Here is a 20,567-nt window from a genome sequence, read left to right as displayed (position 1 = left end):
ATTTATAAGATTACAAAGAAAGCTTGCATATAAATTACGATAATTATGGAAACACAAGAGCTGTTCTTAAAAGACATATAAAATAAATAAGTTCTACATTAAAATTTATTTATTTATTTTTATAGTTAAATACTTAAAAACTGTAACTATATTTAGAGATTATATAAATCTAATTGTTGTTCATATTTATTGTGTGTTGTTTTTACGCATCGAATTTTCGGCATATTTCTAATGCTCAAGCGATTGAAATTTACTGATATCATATTGATTGTTACATTTAGTACTTATATATGATTTAATATATTAATACCATTTGCGACTCGCTGATATTATTAAAAATTAGTTTACAAAATTATCGTCTACGCCATATATCATATCATATCATATCATATCATATCTATTGTTGCTGATCACATTTCAATCAGTCGAGCAATAACAATAGCCTAGAATTACTAGATTCGATTTGCAAAGTTTAGTTTCCGTCATCAGTTGACCTAAAAAAACACTTTTTAATTTAGTTAAATTACTTGTTCATTACTACCACAGATGGATTTGTGCGTGCAAATGACGTAAACGTTAAATTCAATCCATTAAAAACTATGCAATTCGTGGTTCGTTTTGTAAAATTGCTATAAAAACTAGTTTCGTTCGGTTCTTCATTTTACACATATTGTATATAAAAGTATAAAAGCTTGGAAAAGTTTATAGAAGATATTTTAATTATCTCAACTCAATTCAATTCAACGGATCTCATCTGATCTGATTTGATCTCGTTGTGCGCTTGTGTGTTCAGGCGGATTTCGTTGCTCTTACAACAAAAGAAGACTAGAAGCAACAATTATACACAAAAAAATAATAATGTTTAAAATATAAAGTGACTAAAATACTATAAAAGCGCATTGAAGAAAAGTATTGCTATTAAAACAAACATAAAGAAACGTATTTTTTTTTGTTTTTTTCTTTGCTTGCTCCATAAACAAAACATTTTGTGGCGTCGTAAAATTATTAATTGCGAATCTGGCAAATAAAATGTTTTGGGTTAGGTTTGAGTCTCCTGAATAGCGATTGCATTTTATATGGGGGGCGACTCACAAGAAACAACTTTACAAGGCACGACTTTAAGTTTGATTATGGTAAGCTGATCGGGGATATCGAATACAAATTAAAGTTCATAATTGATTTTTTTTTTTTTAGTGAGCGCGTTCTAAATTAATTGCACCTATACTATGTATACAGTACAATATCACTGGTTGCTTCGTCACGTAACCTAATCCGAAACAAATTGGAATTCAAAATTGAAAAAAAGTGCATGACAAAGTTAATCATTTCGAACTATTCTTAATCGGATCTAATCAAGTGGGTTGTTGTTGTTCATTATGTTTCACCAGTTTTTGGCACCTTAGTAAATATATTATTGTATGTGTGTGTGTCTATTTCTATTACTGATTCTGATACTGTTTCTATTTTCGGAGTCTATTTCTTCTTGTTCCTTCAGATAAAAACGTGAGTAATGCAGCTCTGTGGGTGCAATTTGGGCTGTTTCTGTCTGTTTCTGTTCCTTTTTCTGATGTGATTGTTTGTTTGCAGTGCTTAAAAATTAGTTAAAATTATATTTAGTGTGCATGGCTGGTGGTTCATCTCTTGCGGTGAGCCGCAACGGTGGCCAACAATTCCTGCATCGTTGGCTCGGGCCTGCATTGCTGTGGATCGCACTTCATGTTGCCATCGCCGCCGCAACTGCAATTTAGAATAGAAAACAAAAATAGTATATATAGTAATGGATTAATCCTTAGATTAATCTAATGGTATACTCACGTGCAGCTCATGCAGGGACCGCTCGTTGATTCGATGCGTTCGCCCACCTTATAGGAGCGACCATTGATGAGGCAGCCAGTGTGTTGCACGGCATCGCCATGTGAGTAGTTGAGGAAATGTGGTGGCAGTGTGGTGCTTGTGGTTGTTGTGCTTGTCGTAATGTTAAGCACAGCGGCCATTGAGACGGGACACTCGTAACGTGGACAACAGAAGCCAGAAATGGGCTCCTCGTGACAACCAGAAATTGGTGGCGGGCAAGATTGTTGCAAACAGATGATGTCGCTTCTGAAGCAGAAGCAGAAATCGCAAGGATCGTCGCGTGGAATTTGCTGAGCAGACACATAGATCTTGCCAGCATAGCGACAGGTGCCGGGTCCAAAGACTTCCTCTTCGTCGTAGTCGTCGTTGTCGTACGCATGCTCGTACGATGGCGGCTGGCCATACGAAGGCGGTGTAATTGGTGCATGTGCTGCTGTGGATGACGCTTCCGTGGTCAGTGGTGACTCTGTTGTTGTGGTTTCGGTGCTCTGCTTAGTTGGTGCGGCTTCAGTTTCAGTGTCAACGCCGAGACGATCGTCAACGCTTGGCGCCTTTGTGGTGCTGGTCAGATGCTGGGCAAACAGTGGATGCATTGTGATCACGCTATCAGTTTCAGGCTGCTTGGTGGCAGTTTCATCGCTAGTGCTCTCGGTCGATGGCTCCTCAGAGGCAGCAGCTGAGGCAGCTGTGGTCTGTGGTGGTTGGGCATCGACAGCAGCTGCAGTGGTCTCGTCATGTTCTGGTTTCTTGGGTGCAGCTTCAGTAACTTCTTCCTCGGATTCAATGGATCCATCCTCGTCCGTGGTTGGTTTGGCTGGGGTAGCAGGAGTGTGTTCTTCCTCCGACTCTTGGGATACGTCACCCTCCTCAGAGGAATCCAAGCTGGCCTTAACTGGCTTAACAGTATGCACTTCACTGTCTTCTTCGTGAGCAGGTGATTCTGTGGCCTCCACGTCGGTTGTCTTGGTGGTTGTCTCATCCGTTGTTGGCTTCAGTTTGGCACCAGTAGTTTGATCAGTGGTCTCTTCCTCTTGCTCGACTTCACTTGGCTTAGTGGTTTCCTCGCCCACATCTTCTGTGGCAGCTGGTTTTGCGGTAACTTCGCTGATTGCTTCAATGTCATGAGCAACAGGAGCAACGGTAACAGGAGTCTTCTCAGCATCTTCAGCAGAAGTTGTAGCAGTTTCGCCTTCCTCGGTTTCTGGAGCAATCGTTTGCGACAGTACATCTTCCAGAGGCTTCTTGTCAACATCCTCGACAGCAGGCACATGAACTGGGGCAATAGTAGTGTCAATGGCAATGGGAGTTTTGGCTGTGGTCGGAAGAGGTGCTTCTTCCTTATCTTCCTCGGATTCAGGTGTTGTTGCAAGGCCATCTTCAATAGTTGGCTCGGCTGCACTTGGCTCCTTGGACTCATCTGTCTTGTCGCCAATTGGTCGGGCTGTGCCTTCCTCTGTATCGTCATCATGGACTGGCGCAGGAGATGTGGTGACATCGATCTTATCCTCATCAGCTGGAGTAGTGGCATCAGCCTTAGCGGGAGTAGCAGCAGTTGATGTGGGCTGCTGAGCTTCCTCTTCAGATGGTGCGACAGTAGTAGGTATTTTCTCATCAGTAGACTCTTCTTCTTTTTCTTCTTCAGCGGAAGGTTGCTCGGTTGTTGGTTCAACTTCATCCTTTGATGGAGCAGAGGTAGTTGAGGGCTCCTTCTCAGCCGGCTTGCCGCTTTCTGTTGGTTGCGCATCTGTGGTTGAGACAATACCTTCCTCAGGTTTAGCTTCAACTTCAGTTGGTTCCTTGCCAGGCTCTTCTTCGAGAGGTGCAACTGTTGTGGCATCAGCCTTATCTTCATCCTCCTGGATAGGCTTCTCGTGACTAGGAGCAGCGGTGGATTGCACCTCCGACTCCTCTTCTGAAGATGGTGCCTCTGTCGATTCAGCCGATGTGATTTCGTTCTCAGATGATGCAGGTTTCTCTTCCGAATCGGAGATTGGCGCTTTCGTAGGCAATGGTGGTTCCTTCTTGTCCTCTGTAGCCACTGGGACAGCGGTGGTCGCAGGCTGAGTTTCCTCAGTGCTCTCCTCATCAGATGAGACCGGGGTCTTCTCATCAGTCGGCTTGGCTGAGGGCTCTTCAGCAGAAGGTGCAACTGTGGTGATTTTGTCAGCTTCGTCTTCAGCAGGAATTGCGGTCGATGATTCGGTGACCTTGTCTGTTGGAGTTTTGACAGTAGTTGCGGGCAGTTTGTCTTCCAGTTCTTCCTCAGATTCTGTGGACTCCTCTTCCAATGCTGGAGCATCGGTGGGCTGAACTGAATCATCCACATGAACTGGTTTCGCCTCCTCAACTGGTTTCTCTTCTTCAGAAACTGGAGCAGCAGCAGTAGTAATATCAATCTTATCCTCTGGAGTTTCCTTATCTTCCTCGATGACTGGTGCAGAGGTTGAAGAAACTTCTTCGTCCTTGGCAGGTACAATTGGAGCAATGGTAGTAGCAATCTTAGAGTCCTGTGGTTTGGGTGTTGCTGGCTCTTGTACCTCAGAAGTGGGTTCTTCAGGCTTCGACTTCTCGGTGGAAGAAACACCTTCCTCCTCAACAGGAACAGCAGCGGTAGCAGTTTCTTCTTCATCAATCTTTTCGACAGCTGCTGGTGTTGTTGAGATCGAAGGAAGTTCAGTCTCCTTTTCAATGCCAGCTTCGGTGGAAGAGGGTTCAACAGAAGCAGCTTCATCGACGGGTTTCTCAGTAACACTGGAGTCGGGCACAACTGGTTTCTCATCAATCTTCTCTGCTGGTGGTGTTGCAGCTTCATCATGAGCAGGACTAACAGTGGTAGGAGCAAGTTTATCCTCTTCATCCTCAGATACTGGTGCGGCTGTAGATTCCTTATCAGTCTCGGCAGTGGGAGCAACTGTAGCTGTGGGTTCGGATTCAGTTTCAATGCCAACATCGACTGGACCAGCAGTTGCAGTTTCATCATCAGCGGGTTTCTTGGTGCCTTCTTGGACTGTAGGTGCTGGGGTTGTGGTCGACAATTCATCGTGAACGTCTTCGGGAAGCTTGGTAACCTTAGTTGGCTCTTCTTCGGTGGCTGGAGCAGTAGTTGTAGCCTCCTTCTCTTCCGTTTCCTCAAGTGAAGACTTTTCGGTGCTAGAGTCTTCAACTTCCTCAGACACAGGTGCAGCAGTAGCTTCCTCTTCGTCCTTGCTGACGCCAGGAGTAGATGTGGAAACACCCTCAACTGTTTCTTTTTCTTCTTCAACCACTGGTGCCTTGGTAGACGTAACAGTCTCTTTCGTGGGTTCCTTCTCGGTATCAGCCTCAGTGCTGGTTTCCTTATCAGCCTCGGTACTAGTTTCCTGATCCTCTGGCTTCGTCTTATCCTCATCAGCCTTGACTGGAGAAGCTGTAGTTGGTACTGGAATTTCTTCTGCCAGTTTCTTGTCGTCTGTGTCTTCCTCGGATTCTGGGCGAGTGGTAACGGCAGCGCTGCTATCCTCAGTTGGCACTTGTTCATCAGTAGGCTTCTCATCAGCAGGCTTAGCAGCATCAATAGATGGAAGCACTGTTGTAAGTTTATCCTCAATATCGGCTTCAGATGGGGCTGGTGTTGATGTGGCTGGAATCTTTTCACCTTCGTCGGTTGGCTTCTTGTCGTCGACAGCTGCTTCTGTGGATGAGATCTCTTTCTCAGCGGACTCCGAAGATGACTCTTCTTCTGTTGGCTTAACAGTAGTTGGTGTAATCTTTTCGTCAACTTCGGTTTCAGGGGCTTCAGTCTTGTCTTGCTCAGTTGGTTTTTCTTCCTCGGTTGGTTTCTCCTCCTCGGTTGGTTTTTCTTCTTCTGGCTTCTCTTCATCCTTAGAGATTGGAGCGAAGGTCGTGGCGGCTGAAGAATCTTCAATCTCTTTTTGAGTATCATCGGAAACAGCTGCAGGTGTAGTGACTTCCTCTTCAGTAGGCTGCTTCTTGGTTTCGTCAATTGGTGTCGGTGTTGAGGAGACGAAATCATCTTCGATTGGTTTATGGTCTTCGACGGGTTTAAGATCTTCTTCAATTGGTTTATGCTCTTCCTCGACTGGCTTATGTTCTTCCTCGACTGGTTTATGTTCTTCCTCGACTGGTTTGTGTTCTTCTTCCTCAGGTTGTGGCTTATGCTCGATAGGCTTATGTTCCTTCTTGATCTCAGGTGCAGCCGTTGGGGATACAATATCCTCTTCCTTCTCTTCTTCGGAAACTGGCTTGGCGGTTGTGGACTTCTCTACCGAAGGCGTGTAAGTGGTTACAGCAATATCTTCTTCGGGCTTGACATGAGATAGTGGTGGCTCAGTAATGCCAGAAGGCATAATGACATCCTTTGGTATTTCTTCAGTACTAGTAGACTCCACTTCCTCATCGAGAGAAGGTTTAACAGTTGTGTATTTCTCTTCAGTAGTCTCATCGACCTTGGTAGTAGAGGACTCAGGCTCGCAAATATAAGTTGGACAGCAACCATCCAATAGATCGGTAGCCAGCACACACTTCTCGGTATCCTCGGGAATCTTGCAATCCACCGTCTTACAGGAGACAATACTGCTGATGCATGTACAGGATACATCACAGGGTGTGGTTGCGGGTACTTCGGTGTTGTTGGCATAAGTCTTGCCCTCCACCAAGCAATCGCCCTCTCCGGGAATAACAGATGGTAGATGCATATCAGGTAATGCGGCGGATGTTGTGTCTTCCTCGGCTGGTTTCTCGGTAGCAAGGTCGATATCAGTACGGCTATCATCATCTGGTTTCTCAGGTTTACCCTCTTCGGATGGCTTAACGGATTCCTTCTCTGTGACACTTTCGGCAGTTGTTTCAACGACTTCGGTACTAGCTTCATCCTTTTCTCCTGAAGGTGGCAAGTATACGCCTGATGGCTTATCAGTTGCCGACTCCTCGCTTGTTTCGGGCTGCTCAGTGCTTTGATCAGACTCAATGTCAGCAGGAACAACATCAGACTTGACAGGAACTTGTGTCGTTGGCTCTCCTTCCTTATCGGTGTCTTCAGCTGCTGTAGTTGGCTTGGCTTCAACTGGAACGATGGTGGAAGAGGCAATCTCTTTTTCAGTATCCTTTTCGGTCGAATCTTCATCAGTCTTTTCGGGTGTAGTAGCCTTATCGGTTGTGGGCTCCTCTTCATCCTTCTTGGGCTCCTCGGTTTTATCTTCAACAGATTCCTTCTCATCACTCTCCTCGGTTGTGGGCTCCTCTTCATCCTTCTTGGGCTCCTCGGTTTTATCTTCAACAGACTCCTTCTTGTCACTCTCCTTCTCGACGGATGGCACGGTTGTGGGTTTCTCTTCCTTCTCGACAGGATATTCTGAGCTGACTGTGGTGGCTTCCTCTGCAGGCTTGGCTTCTTCTTCTTCAGTTGGTTCTTCTTCAGTAGGTTTCTTTTCATCGGAACTAACCTCATCGCTGATGCCTTCAGTTGATGAAGGTAGCTGTGGTTTCGGCGATGTAGTGTACACATCTTCTTCTTCTTCATCCTTTTCAGTAGAGATCTCATCCGCTTCAGTCTTATCCTCCACAGCTTTAGGTGTGGTAGCCTTAATAATCTCACCATCAGCTTCTTTAGCAGGAGTTGTAGCCTTGGCAATATCCTCCTGCTCAATTGGAATGATTTCTTTCTCATCGGTAGAAACTTCTTCTGGCTTAACAATATCCGTGACGGTAGTTGTGGCTTCAATAGATTCTTCACCCGATGTGGGCGTCTTGTCAGTTCCTTGTTCAATGGGCTGTTCTCCAGCAGGAGTTGTACCCTTGGCGAATTCTTCTTCTTCCTTGGCGGGTGTTGTTTCCTTGACAATCTCTTCATCACTGGAGATCTCCTTGGAGGGAGTTGTCGCCTTAATGATTTCACCTTCTGCCTCGGTGACTTGTCCTTCAGGAGTCGTAGCTGCGACGATTTCATCACCTTCGCTGACGTGTCCAGCGGGAGTTGAAGTCTTGATCTCATCTTCGATGGCTTCCTTTGAGGGTGTGGTTGCCTCGGCGATATCTTCCTCATCGGAGGTTGCCTTAGCAGGGGTTGTCGTCTTGATAATATCATCATCGCTGAGTTCCTCGGCGGCGGTAGTCGCCTTGATGATATCATCTTGGTCACTTTCTTGACCGGCTGGAGTTGTTGCCTTGTCCTCTTCCACGCTGACTTCCTTGGAAGGTGTTGTAGCCTCAAAGATTTCACCGTCGCTGACTTCCTTAGAGGGAGTTGTAGCCTTGAAGATTTCATCTCCGCTGATTTCCTTAGAGGGAGTTGTTTCCTTTTCAATCTCATCTTCGCTGCCTTGTCCGGCAGGAGTTGTAGCCTTAACAATATCATACTTTTCGCTGATTTCCTCAGAGGGTGTTGTAGCCTCGATGATTTCATCTTCGATGCCTTCCTTGGAGGGAGTTGTTTCCTTGGCGATCTCATCTTCGCTGAGTTGTCCGGCAGGGGTTGTAGCCTTAATAGTATCGTCCTTTTCGCTGATTTCCTCGGAGGGTGTTGTAGCCTCGACGATTTCATCTTCGCCGTCTTCCTTCGATGGAGTTGTCTCCTTAACGAATTTGTCTTCCTCGCTAACTTGTCCGGCAGGAGTTGTAGTCTTAACAGTATCATCCTCCACGCTGACTTCTCCAGCAGGAGTGGTTGTCTTGACGACCTCTTCTTCGGTAACTTGGCTAGCTGGTGTTGTCGCCTTAACGATCTCTGGCTCATCGGAGGTTTCCTTAGCCGGGGTGGTTTCCTTTTCGATTTCATCTGCGCTAACTTCTCCTGCAGGAGTTGTAGCCTTAGCAGCATCCTCCTCCTCCTTAATGAGATCTTCAATAGTAGGCTTAGCGGTATCGTGTTCTTCGATTTCTTCTCCGGCAGGTGTTGTGGCGCTGATGGTGTCTTCATCATCGCTGACTTCCTTGGCTGGTGTCGTGGCCTTAATATGATCATCTTCTTCGCTGACTTCCGCTGAGGGAGTAGTTGTCTTGATGGTTTCGTCTTCCTTAGTGATTTCCTTGGATGGAGTGGTAGTCTTGATGATGTCTTCCTCAGCGCTGGCTGGAGTTGTGTCCTTGACAATATCCTCTTCATCGCCTTCGACTGGTGTGGCAGCTGTTGGTTTCTCACTGCCTTCCTCAGATGTTTCAGTAGATACTGGTGAAGTGGGTGTGGAAACATCTTCTTTCGCGGTTTCGGTTGTAGGTTCAGCTTCCTCTTCCTCACCACTTCCTTCCTCGGGTGTAACCTTGATTTCTTCGTCACTTTCTTCCTTAATTGGCACAATGGGTTTGGCTGTGATTTCTTCGCCGCTGCCTTCCTCCTCAGATGTAGGTGTGGATCCCTCAACTGGAGTATCGATACGAGAATCAGTAGCAATAGTAGAGGCCTCAGGTTCCTTGTCCTTGGTTTTGTCCTTGTCCTCTTGCTCTGGAGCAACTGTGGTAATGACATGATCAATTTCGCCACTGCCTGCTTCCTCAGCTGGACTCTCGGTTTCGGTTTCGGTTTCGGTATCCTTGTCCTTCTCCTCGTCATCAATGTGCTCTTGCAAATCAACATCTTCCTTGGGAATCTCACCATGGATGTCCTTGACTGGCGCAGCAGTGGTGATAGTCTCGGGTGTGCTGGTAATCTCAACAATTTCAGTGGTAGCGCTGTCATCCTCGCAGATGTAGTTGCTGGGGCAGCATTCGCCCTCGGCAGCAGGCATGGCATGACAGATCTTGCCGCTGGCCGTGCTCATTGGCATCTCGCACTCTTGGACGGCACACACAATGTCTCCACGCATGCAGTAGCAGTGTTCGCAGGCATTCTTGCCCGACAGTGAGGCACCATCAGCGTAAACCTCGCCGTTGTGTACGCAGTCCGTGGAGACAGGTGGAGTCATGGTTGTGGGCAGAATAAAGCCAGGTGTAGGACGCACCGTTGTCGTTGTTGTGGACAGATCCTCCAGCTCCAGAACATCATTCTCATGGTCTGTAGAAAGAATTCAAATTGTAGACAAACCAAGTAAAGAATGAATTGTCGCAACAGGAAACTTACCGCAACTGTAGCGGACGGGACAGCAGGAGCCCTTGTTGTAGATGGGTGTGCAGCCATCGACGTGGAGTGTGCACTCCTGCATGACGCACTTGGTCTGGTTGTTGATGCAGTAGCAGAGTTCGCAGGGTTTGTTGGGGTTCGATGGCACCTGGGCGCCTTCCGGGTAGAATTTCTCCTCAATGCTGCAGCCAAACTTCTCGGGTATGCTCAGCTCAGTGCCGGGCTCGGGGGTGTGATAGGGCACATCCACAGGCACTAAAATAGCAGCACGTAAGTTATTGAAACTCACAAGTTGAAAAAACTGGACTTACCCTCTGGGCAGGTAATGATGGGACAGCACTGATCCTCGCGCTTCTCCACAATGCAATCGTGACCAATGGGCTTGGTGAAGGGGCAGACACGCAGATAGCACATGAGCATGCGGTTGTGGCAGGTGCAGTTGAGGCATGGCTCATTGGTCATGATGCGGTCACCCTCATTGTAATGGGCATAGTTGTAATAGCAGCCTTCTGCAAATAAAATCCGACAACAACACAAGTTGAGAAAAGAAAGTTGCGATTCTTATTAGCAACTATTGCGAACTAACTGGAGCAGCTCCTGGGAAAACAATTGCCCAAGAACAATGAACACTCGCAGACATTCCCTCGCATCAGTTATGCATTCAAGCCAAGCTCCAAAACTCTGACTCTGACTCCGACTCATGTGTGCTACTGTGTCGTTCGAGCCATAAATTAAGCCAAGCGCCATCAGTTGTCATAATACTACAACGACTACGTCTACGACAGGCAATAGATAACTTTTATTGCTCATTCAAGTCATTAAACCCACAAGTCAAGTTGTTTAACATATACGAGTGTACTCGTTACTGGACAACCTAAGTTAGTGACGTCCACCCGCAATAAATTTCCCATCACATTATTAACACGTTAAGCTTGACTTGCAACGGCAGCTTCGCTCCCCCTGCTTCCTCCGCTTCATCTACATCTTCATCTCCATCTCGTGGTGCTCGACTCAGTGGCTAGACAATTTTTGTGATTGAAATCTTTGTCTTTGTTTGTCGCTGTCGCTTTTGGCTCACGTTTCGAGCATAAAACTCGTAAAGCAGCGTTTATTTCTTTATGTTTCGTTTCGTTTTTGTTTTTGGGTTTTATTTTTGTTCATTTCATTTGTCTTTTCACACCTCAGCTAACAGCCTAATAATGCGCATACGCCCCGTTGTCGACGTTTAATGACAGCTTTGGGTCAAGCGATTGACGGGATCATATTAAACTGATTAGCAGCTTATAGCGCCTCAATTAGAGTTAATCTGATATATTATTAATGTTTTTATAAACACAATGCCTTCAGGCCATTTGTCGCTACTGGTTATAGGCACTTACCCGGATATTGTTGGACTTCTGTGTATTCCTGCAATGGAGCTGTAAGAGATAGAGAGAAAGGAGTTCAAGTTAGTTATAGGATTCTTTTTATATAGATTATTTTGCTTTATTACGGCAGCATTTTATGGCGGCAATATCCGTTAGTCATGACTGCGAGTATAATAAATTAATTTATCTATTGCGATTACAGTGCAATGCCAGACTCTAATTGTAGTTGCATGCAATTGAAATTAGACGTGGCTTCAAACTTGCGTAGGTCGCTCGTTCTCGTGATAGGCCAGCGTTTGATAACAGGGCCCAAAAAGCCGTTGGCCAGCATGCAACAGGAGGCAACAGCAACAGCAACGGCAACAGCAACAGCAAATTGCAACTTCAACATTGCTCGGCTTTGTGTGCGTGCAACGTGTTATTACCACATAATCAAAATTCAGCAAATGCAACAGCCAGAAGAGCAGCTGGCAGTAGAATAAGCCAAGTTATAATGGCACGTAGCTGGTGCTAGGCATGGCCTGTTTGCCCTGAGGATGGCTGCCTGTGTGTGTCCCACACCGAAGAATGAGGCAGGCAGCTCAACCCCGACCAACAGTCGCTAACAAATGGCTCAAACAAATTGTTTAAGCTGACAGTTAGCCGACGATGGAGACGGCAACGGCAAACGTCGACGGCGACGGTCACTTGTTGCTGCGGTGGCGTCTTCGAGCACGCCAGCAACATGCCGCAACAACAGCAGCAACATGCAGGTAAAATGATTTGACAAATTGCACTTTATTATGAATGGGTTTGTTGTTTGCGACTGTTGATTAATTGCGTCTAGTTGAAGGGTTGACAATTCTGCACATACGTTTCAAATGTAGTCGTATGTATAATTTCCGCATAGTTTTGGGAGGTCTCAAATGCTCTGGCAACACAAATGGTAACGGCAAGAAAGCAAGATATTAGCTTGACCAACAAAACAAATCGCAGTGGCAAGCAGCAGGGGGCATGCCACTTGGCTGCTGTACGTCTCACTTATTCAAACTAACGGATGTAAATTACATTTTATGCGGTAAGAACAACAACAGCCACGACCGAACCTGGCAACGCATAAAAATTCACACATTAACTGTTAAGGATTGCCAGTCATAGAGCAATAGAGACAGAGAGAAAGAGAGAAAGAGGGATTGGCTGGACTCGCTAGCTGGCTGGCTGGTTGGCAATGGGAGTCAATCATGCAGCCGGTTCGCAGGCAGCTCTCGTCCGTAGTTCCTAGAGCAGTCACCAATCCGCAATCCCCAATCCCCAGTTGCCGCCTTGTAATGCAAACTTATGCAACAATTTTCCGCTGCAAGTGCAACAACTAAAACATGCCCCATACGAGCTCGAGCAGCATCAACACGACTACAGGCAGCAACCAGCAACAACGACAACAACAACAACGATCATGATGATGATGATGGCCAAGACGCATGAGTCGTTGTTTGGCTGCTTCGTTGCTGTTGCTGTTGCTGTTGCTGATGGTACACATCAAACATGGTCGTGTCGGTCCAACAAACAGAAGTCAGTCAGTCAGTTAGTCAGGCAGTCAGTCAGTCAGCTAGTCAGCTAGTCAGTTACTCAGCTAGTCAGTTAGTTGTTGCTGTGGTGTTGATTTGGCTGCAGCTTACAGCTACATTCACATGGGCAATAGCTTCGGGCCAAGCCAAAGTTGTTGGCGGCGTCGGTTGCTGTGCTTCTTGTTGTTGTTGCTGGTGTTGTTGCTGTTGCTGCTGCTGTCGCGAGAGTCGTGCATTTTGTTTATTCTAGGAAACCGCGCGCGCGCTCGCGTCGCATCCCGAGCGTTGTATGGTCATGGCCATGGCTGGTTGCCTGCTCTTGCTGCAAGTTGAATGACCCGGTCGCGCATGTGTGCAAAAATGTGTACACAAACCATAAAATACAAGCCACTAGCAGGCTTTACTTACATAAGTAGGCCTAGTCTTAGGCCTAGGTGCCGTCTGAGACTGAGACTGACTCTGACTTCGACTTCGACTGCGACTTTGACTCTGTCGCCAGTTCTGACCAGGCTGCGGCACATGGGCACGCCTTTTGCTGGTTACGCTTTATTATTTAGTGCTGTAGGTGGATTTGGTCAGGCGACGGGACAACAGACAAACCACAGTGGCCACTGCGGACCGACGGACAGACAGACAGATGGACGGACGGACAACGTTTGGCATGTGAAAAGTAGAAGTTTCGCTAAATATTTGGTTGATAGCAATCGTTGCTTTTCCAATGCTTCGCTCTCTCTGTCTCTGTCTCTCACTGTGTGTGAAGATGCGGAAACGCAGGCAGAGAAATATTTGCCATGCCACAAATATTTCAAAGATTACAAAATAAACACAAATCTTCGTTGGCTTCCAAATGGTTTGTTGGTTTCTTGGTTTGCTTGCTTGTTGGTCCCCCATGCGCCATTTTTGTCGATGTGCGTTTGCCAAACGCGGCAGCGACTACTTTACCGCTACTTCATGCGACCAGCAGCAACAGCAGCAACATCGGCAGCTGCAACATTGTGTTGCACACCCACAGCCAGCACGCCCCACATTGCTGTTGCAGAGAGAGAGAAGATATATGGGCAGCTGATAAGGTCGCCAAAGAACAGGGAACGCAATGCAAGTTTCAATGGCTTTCTTTGGGTGACAATAGAGTTGGGCTTAACATTTGTGAGATGTGCACGTAATTAGAGCCAAAGTCAGGAACAATGCCAACGTGTGCAGCCCTCTGCAATAAATCGATCTATAATTGCAACTGTCGGTGCCTCAATTATGCAACTGCCAACAAAGAGCAAATGCAAATGCAGCTTGTTGTTGCTTCGGCTGCTGCTGTTGCTGCTGCTACGGCTGCAAAACAATTTCCATTTTCTATGGCCTTGATCACATAATTTCCATAATGCCGGGTCGATCAATATGGAGTGAGCGACAAGCTAACAACCCATGCCCATGCCCAAGTCCAAGTCTTTGGCCATGGCCTATGGCAATGGCTGAGTTAGCATTGGCTCTGTGTGTGCCGCCATATCATGTCCATGCATCAGCGTTGAAAGCAGCCAACTGGCAACTGGCAACTGGCAACTGGGGAGCAGAGCAAGAGGCGCCCTAACAATGCGCCCAGCAGGAGAAGCAGCCGCCGCGCACAGCAAATGAATTTGCGAGTAATTTAACATGATTATGTCGGCGACAAGGTAGCAATGTAGACGTTGCTCCTTGCTAGCATCCAAATTGGATGCAGTTGCGCAAGGCTCTTTAGAGACCTAGCTCTAACTCTGTGGCGTGACGCTGTGTTTTATTACCACGGCAGCCTAGACATGATTCGTTCTAAGTAAATTATGCCCGTTGGTCATGACGAGGATGCCGTGAAATTGCTGCTGACTGCCTTCTGCCTCTTCTCTGATTGTTGTTTGTGGTGCTATGCATATGAAACAATTACCAAGACATGCGGCTGTAGATGCTGCTGCTGCTGCTGTTGCTGCTGCAACCAAATACCAATCCTTTGGGGCCCTGTCTATATGTGGGCATTGTAATTGCTGTGCTCTAGCAGCAGGCAGCAGCTTGGCAACTCATATGCATATACTCGTATTTAGTGATCCTCGCAGCGATCCCCACTCCTCCCCCTCCTTGGCAACTAGGCAATGTCATTAGAGAGTCACTCAGTCAGGTTGTCAGGTTGGGGCAACTTTTGCTTTTTGCCATTGCTGGCTGCATCGACTGCAAATCTGACTGCTTAATAGATAATAATGAGTCTGCTCTGCAGCTCTAGGATGCAGCAGTAGGAGATGCAGTTGATGCAGCTGGTCTCCAGCAAGCAGCCTTAACCTTGAGGCGCTGTAATTAAGCAGTTAAAGGCGGAGTGCGAGACCTGCGCATAGTTTCCCACAGTTCGCTTCTTTTTTTTGTTGTTGTTTTCGGGATGCTAGGCAAAGTCGTTGGCTGCTCCTCCTTCTCCTGCTTGCTGATTTTTTATGTGTCCTGTCTTGGGCTTGATTTGTTTTGATTGCTCTGCGTGGCTTTAATGAGCCCCCATCGGGGCCATCAATCTGCCTTGGCTGCCTGTCAGTATTGTATTTGTAATCTTGTACTTGTATTCCTGCTGGCCATGGCTAATCACAGATCCACTCTTCTACTCGACTTCTTCTTCTACTGCTGCTGCTGCTGTTGCTGATATATCATAATTTTGTTTGTGCAATTTTAGACAAATTCTTATGGCGTCCGTAACGGACGCAACAAACAGCAGACAAACAAATTGTCGTTTCCCGATCAACGCCTCCCGTGTTGGCATCGCCTCGCTCTGCATTCAATTATTACACCGCTAGCTGTTATTGATAACAGCGCATTGATTACTGCAATTGCAAAAGACGACTCCACTCGACTCGACTCAACTCGACTCGACTCTAGTGCTTGCCAAAATAACAGACAAGCTATATAATCAAGCAGGAGGAAAACGAAGCCCCGTCTTTCAGTGTGCAGCTTCCTCTGCAATTGCCTGCCACAAAGTTGCAAGTGGCGCGGCGCATGCGTAACTGTTTATTAATTTGAGTTTAAGTTTGAATTTGGCTAACAGGTTGAGACACAATCACGACTCGGTTGCATTTGGTGCACTCAAGCGCGTGTCCCCAACAGCAGATTCAACTCGAACTCCAACTCGAAGTCCAACTCCAGCTGCGATCTGTTGACATGGCAAGCAGCGGAAGATTGATGATAATGTCCACGGGAAATTCTCACGTTTGGGGCGACTTTGGCTTGTGGCCGATTCAATTAAGTACGGTGCCACAGAAGACACAGATACAGACACAGACACAGACACAGGTCTGTGCACAGTCATGTGTCTGCCTCATTTGGTAAAACATTCACGTGGCATTCGAGCGCTAATTGCTTGCCCCCTCCCTGCCCGCTTCGACAGCAGCTGGCGATTTGTATCTACTCCCACGACAGGCATGGCATTTAGCTAATGATTAGCCAGCTTAGATAGTGGCGGTGGAAGCGGTGGCAATTGCGTGTTAGCCAAGTGCAGAATTGGTCATAGAATAAGCTTGGCTCAAGCATAAAATTCAATGTGGCCAAAACGCACAAAGCGCAAAAGCAAGACACACAGAACAAAAGATCAGCAAAGCGATAATTATACAAGGTATTAGTTCATTTCTTCTCTTCACTCTCGCGCTATCCCTTTCCCTCTCTATCTGTATCTCTCCATCTAGTTAGTGGCCGTTGCTAAGTGACTTAACATGACCCACAGTTGGAGACTTGAGACTGGGAGACTGGAGACTGGCGACTTCATAGGGTTTGCCATGCGTAAAGGTGCCAGGCTGGCAGCCAGTAGAAGTAGAAGAGTCGGGTTGATTGAACCCCCAAGCATTGAAGCCAAGCTTTGGTCTTAGACGTTGCTCTTTGGCTAGTCTCGAGTTACACACAATTGAAATGCTGTGGGAAGTCATTGCACCATGCGATAAAGATCTGTGTAAAAAATGAGCAGCGACAGCAGCAAAGTGTTCTTCTGCTGTTCAGAAGACATGGCTAATTACCATTCTTTTCGCTGGAAAGACTTTCCGTCTTAAATAGTGTCAAAATGTAGTCTTCAGCGAAGCGCAAATTTTAGTCTAAGCTACCGGTCAGAAAGGGTTTTTGTTTTTTGGGCACCCCATCATAAACACTAATTAAGACAACAGCTGGCAAAAAAACAAAAAACATCGAAATAAATCTGGCAAAACGGCAGCCTGTTCCAAATTAGGTCAGATCTCGACTAATTGCCATAAATATATATACTTATATATTTACATAGTCGTAGTAGTGAATCAAGTCAACAAATGTTTGCTGAACGCTTTGCGCGGGGCTATTAATTAGCATTTTGAACACGTTTTTAGAGCGACGACAACGACAACTTGTTGTACAAATAGCAAAATTAGCATATTCACGCCAACAGAGCTGCATAATATGCCAAAAAAAAACACAGCGTTTGATATCTGTATATAAATAGAAACAAACTCAAAGTGACGTCTCACGGGGCTGGCCGAAGTCAGGTTCAAGTTCAATGACATCAAACAATAACAACGATAACACAGAAAAACAATGAAGAAACAAAAGCAGCACATAACATACTAAATAATAATATGAGCTATGGTTATGCCATCAAAAGAGTCGTAACTATATAGTAGAGTACTCTCTTTTACATTAGACTGTGTATATCATTCCCTTCGACCTAATCGCAATGGGAAATCTGGAAAATCTGTAAACTGAGAATGAGAATTGTTGTTACTTCACTTTTAAAGCCCGCCGGCGTTTTGCTCTACTAAACAGAATTTCATTTGCATTTTCTGTGTTGTGTTGTGTTGTGTTGTGTTGTGTTGTGTCTTGTGCATTGTACATTTCACATTTGGCTGCTGTGTCTGTGGCTCCATAAAAAGTTGGCATTACTTGGAAGTTGCAGCAGCTGAGAATTACGGCAATCACATTGGGAATAGAACAGGCTAAAGCCATTTCATTGTCAAGGCAACACAACGTGAAAGGGGAGGAGAAAGAGAGAGAGAGAGATGCAAAGGCGTTAATGGCCAAATTGTGTAATTTCTGTGGTTGCAGCCAAGAATGGAGTTTTGTTGCAATTGCCAAATGGAAGGCTGGCTTACCAAATGTTACCGTTACACACAATTCAAATTGCTGCCAGAGAGTTAACCGCAAACGCCACTCGCACTCACTGATTATTTACTTTAATGAAATTAAACCCCGACCTTGTCGCAGGAAGTTGAAAATTTTAACGCTGATAAAAATCGAAACGCTTCCGTCAGTCTCTAAGAAGACTTCAACTCTTAGTTCACACGATACGATCAGCAACCAGAATAACATAGCTGCTGTGGGTAACATTTAATTGAAATCAAGTGCAGTCGAGAGTTGAAGTCAAGTCGAGCCCTTTTCTAGCTCGATCCCTTGGCTTGACTTCGCTGCTTAATGGCTAAATCTGGTCAATGGCCTCTTCATCGAGTGTGCTGCGAGTGGCTCTCGCGTGGGTTAAATCAAAACAAATTAAGTGCCTCTTCTCAGCTGAGCTGAGCAGTAATATAAATGTGTTTTTTATGGCTGCAAAGTCAGGGCCAATTTATCATCACAGTTTTTGATACAACTTTGAAGCTAGACTCCGCTTATGTTTGCTTTTTGTGTGCCGTTTTGTTTGCCGTTCTTGACAAATTGATGTACGTCTTGGGGCGTCGTTGGTGGGCCGCAAGCAACATACATACAAGTATGTATACTTATAGTAGTAATAAGCCGATGCTTATTTATGGCCAACAGACATTGACTCTCTTCTAATTGTGTCACCGTCGAAAGTTGGCATCGTTTTTCAAACAAAAACCAAAAATCTGCATGACTCTTCATCCTGTTCGAATCTCACGCTCAGCGTGGGGCTCGTGTGGGCCGCGCTTTAACCCGCAAGTTCGTGATCTCTCGTTGCTGCCTCAAGTGGCTTACGAAATTCTTGAGCTACGCAGCCACAACAAAATATATAGAAACTTCTTTCTATCAATGGTCAATGGTCAGCGACTTTGGACCGACGGTGTGTTTGTGCCAGGCAAATAAGCCGCAACTATTGGTATTTTGGTATACACAGCAACAGCCACAGCCACAGCCATAAGTATGCGCACACACATCGCTTGTTGGAGACAGTGTCAGCGACGACAGCGACAGCGTGTTTGCATACGAAATACTTAAGATTGCCGCAATGATGCACACATGAAGCTGCCACGCTGCCACGCCTCGAACGCCTACTTGCCACAGTCTTGGTCTCGTGTATCTTGGCCATAGTCACAACCACATCGAGTGTCGAATACCGTTGGCATTGTGCTATCAACAAGCTGATAAGCACTTGACATTGAACCTGGCCAAAATGTTAATTATATGCGCGTGGCCAAAATCAAATCTTGATTGCTGCTCAGCTTTTTTCTTTCAGACTGGTCTCTTCTTCCCTTCTCTCTGATATCATCAGCGTTCAGTCATGCAATTAATACTTGAGCATAATGATGTATGCCTCACAGTCTCAGTATCCGACTGAAGCCTCTTCAGAAAGTTGCGCCAATAGTTTTGTGGTGAAAAAAAAAGGTACACAACAGTTCTGAGCCAAGCTAATACAAGTTAATTAAGCGCGTCAAGTGGCAATAAAACCCAAATGCCATTTAACTTCCGCAACTCTCAAGCTTTGTGGCTTAACTTAGTCTCTGCCCATAAACAGCCGATTTATATATGCGCAATTAGCAAAATAAAAAAATAATAATAATAAAAAAAAATGTGAAGACTCTGCGCCTCAGCGTGTTCTAATGCCTTTGTAATTGGTTATAAATTAAGCAATCAGGAAAGCGTCATCAAAAAATACTATAAGTATATTATAGTATATACCTGTGCCACACAGTGTATGGCATTAATTTGATGAGCTTTCAACTTGAAAAGGCAGCTGGCCAATAATCAGGTAAGAGGCAAAAACCAAGGAAGAGGAAGATTGCTAGCCTCTTCAATTAGACACAGCGCATCAGCATATAGTAGTAAAAAAAAAAATACTCAAGTTCAGTGACTGTGATCTATCAGTATCGTAGCGAGTAGATCGTATAAACCGAAGTACTTTCATTGGTGTCAATTGGCCAGCCTCCAATCAACTGGCAGCAGCTAAGTATCAGGTGAGAAAGGAGCGAAAGACTGAAAGACACCTGAGAAAAATATTAAGGGGAACTCTCAACTCAGTTCGAAATTGATTGATGAAAACGCCCCACGAAACCGAAAATTTCAGTCAAAAGTCAGCAACGAGGCGCGACGAGAGTCTTCTCGAAAGTTGCCGTCTTCTTCTCTTCAGTTTTTTTCTCTGTATTTTGTGGCTTATAAAATAATGATAATGTGTTGCGGCTACCGAAGCAACTGTGTGCTGACAGCCAACGATGACGGCGATTTCAACTCTGGCAACTCGCAACTCCAGCTTCAACTACAAGTTTGTAGCTTTTGCGCTGTTGTTGGTCCATTAACTTGGCTGCCAGCTAAACTGAACTGAACTGAACTCGACCTTGAGCTTGAATTAAAACTTGAACTTGGGCAGCTTGAAAAATTGCATAAGACATTTTGCGCTGGCCGCTGGCCGCTGGCCAACTGTGTTTAGGCCTTAACTGTAAAGGGTAGCCACAAAAATAATAAATAATAAAGCAACTTAATATTTGCACAGCATTGCCAATTGCCAATTGATGTTCGATGTTCGAGTCGATTGGAGGACTCGGACTTTTAGTGATGACGCAAAATGGCACTTGTTGTGAAGTATTT

General features: G+C 45.7%; 1 protein-coding gene across 1 annotated transcript in view; it reads right to left on the bottom strand.

Moving 5' to 3' along the window:
• Nucleotides 1–3: 3 nt before the first annotated feature.
• The window catches only part of LOC132784733 (mucin-17), a 38,293-nt gene continuing 17,729 nt past the window's right edge, over nucleotides 4–20,567 (bottom strand). Inside the window, exons 3-7 of the mRNA XM_060790557.1 lie at nucleotides 11,284–11,322; nucleotides 10,216–10,413; nucleotides 9,905–10,159; nucleotides 1,816–9,838; nucleotides 4–1,737 (exon numbers count right to left, since the gene is read on the bottom strand). Of these exons, the coding sequence (XP_060646540.1) occupies nucleotides 1,635–1,737; nucleotides 1,816–9,838; nucleotides 9,905–10,159; nucleotides 10,216–10,413; nucleotides 11,284–11,322 (8,618 nt within the window). The 3' untranslated portion in view covers nucleotides 4–1,634. The remainder of the gene's footprint in view (nucleotides 1,738–1,815; nucleotides 9,839–9,904; nucleotides 10,160–10,215; nucleotides 10,414–11,283; nucleotides 11,323–20,567) is intronic.

This window comes from Drosophila nasuta, chromosome 2R, assembly GCF_023558535.2.
Source record: "Drosophila nasuta strain 15112-1781.00 chromosome 2R, ASM2355853v1, whole genome shotgun sequence".
Classification (NCBI taxonomy): Eukaryota; Metazoa; Arthropoda; class Insecta; order Diptera; family Drosophilidae; genus Drosophila; species Drosophila nasuta.
The sequence above is the reverse complement of the archived record's forward strand: the minus strand, read 5'-3'. Positions and strand labels throughout refer to the sequence as shown.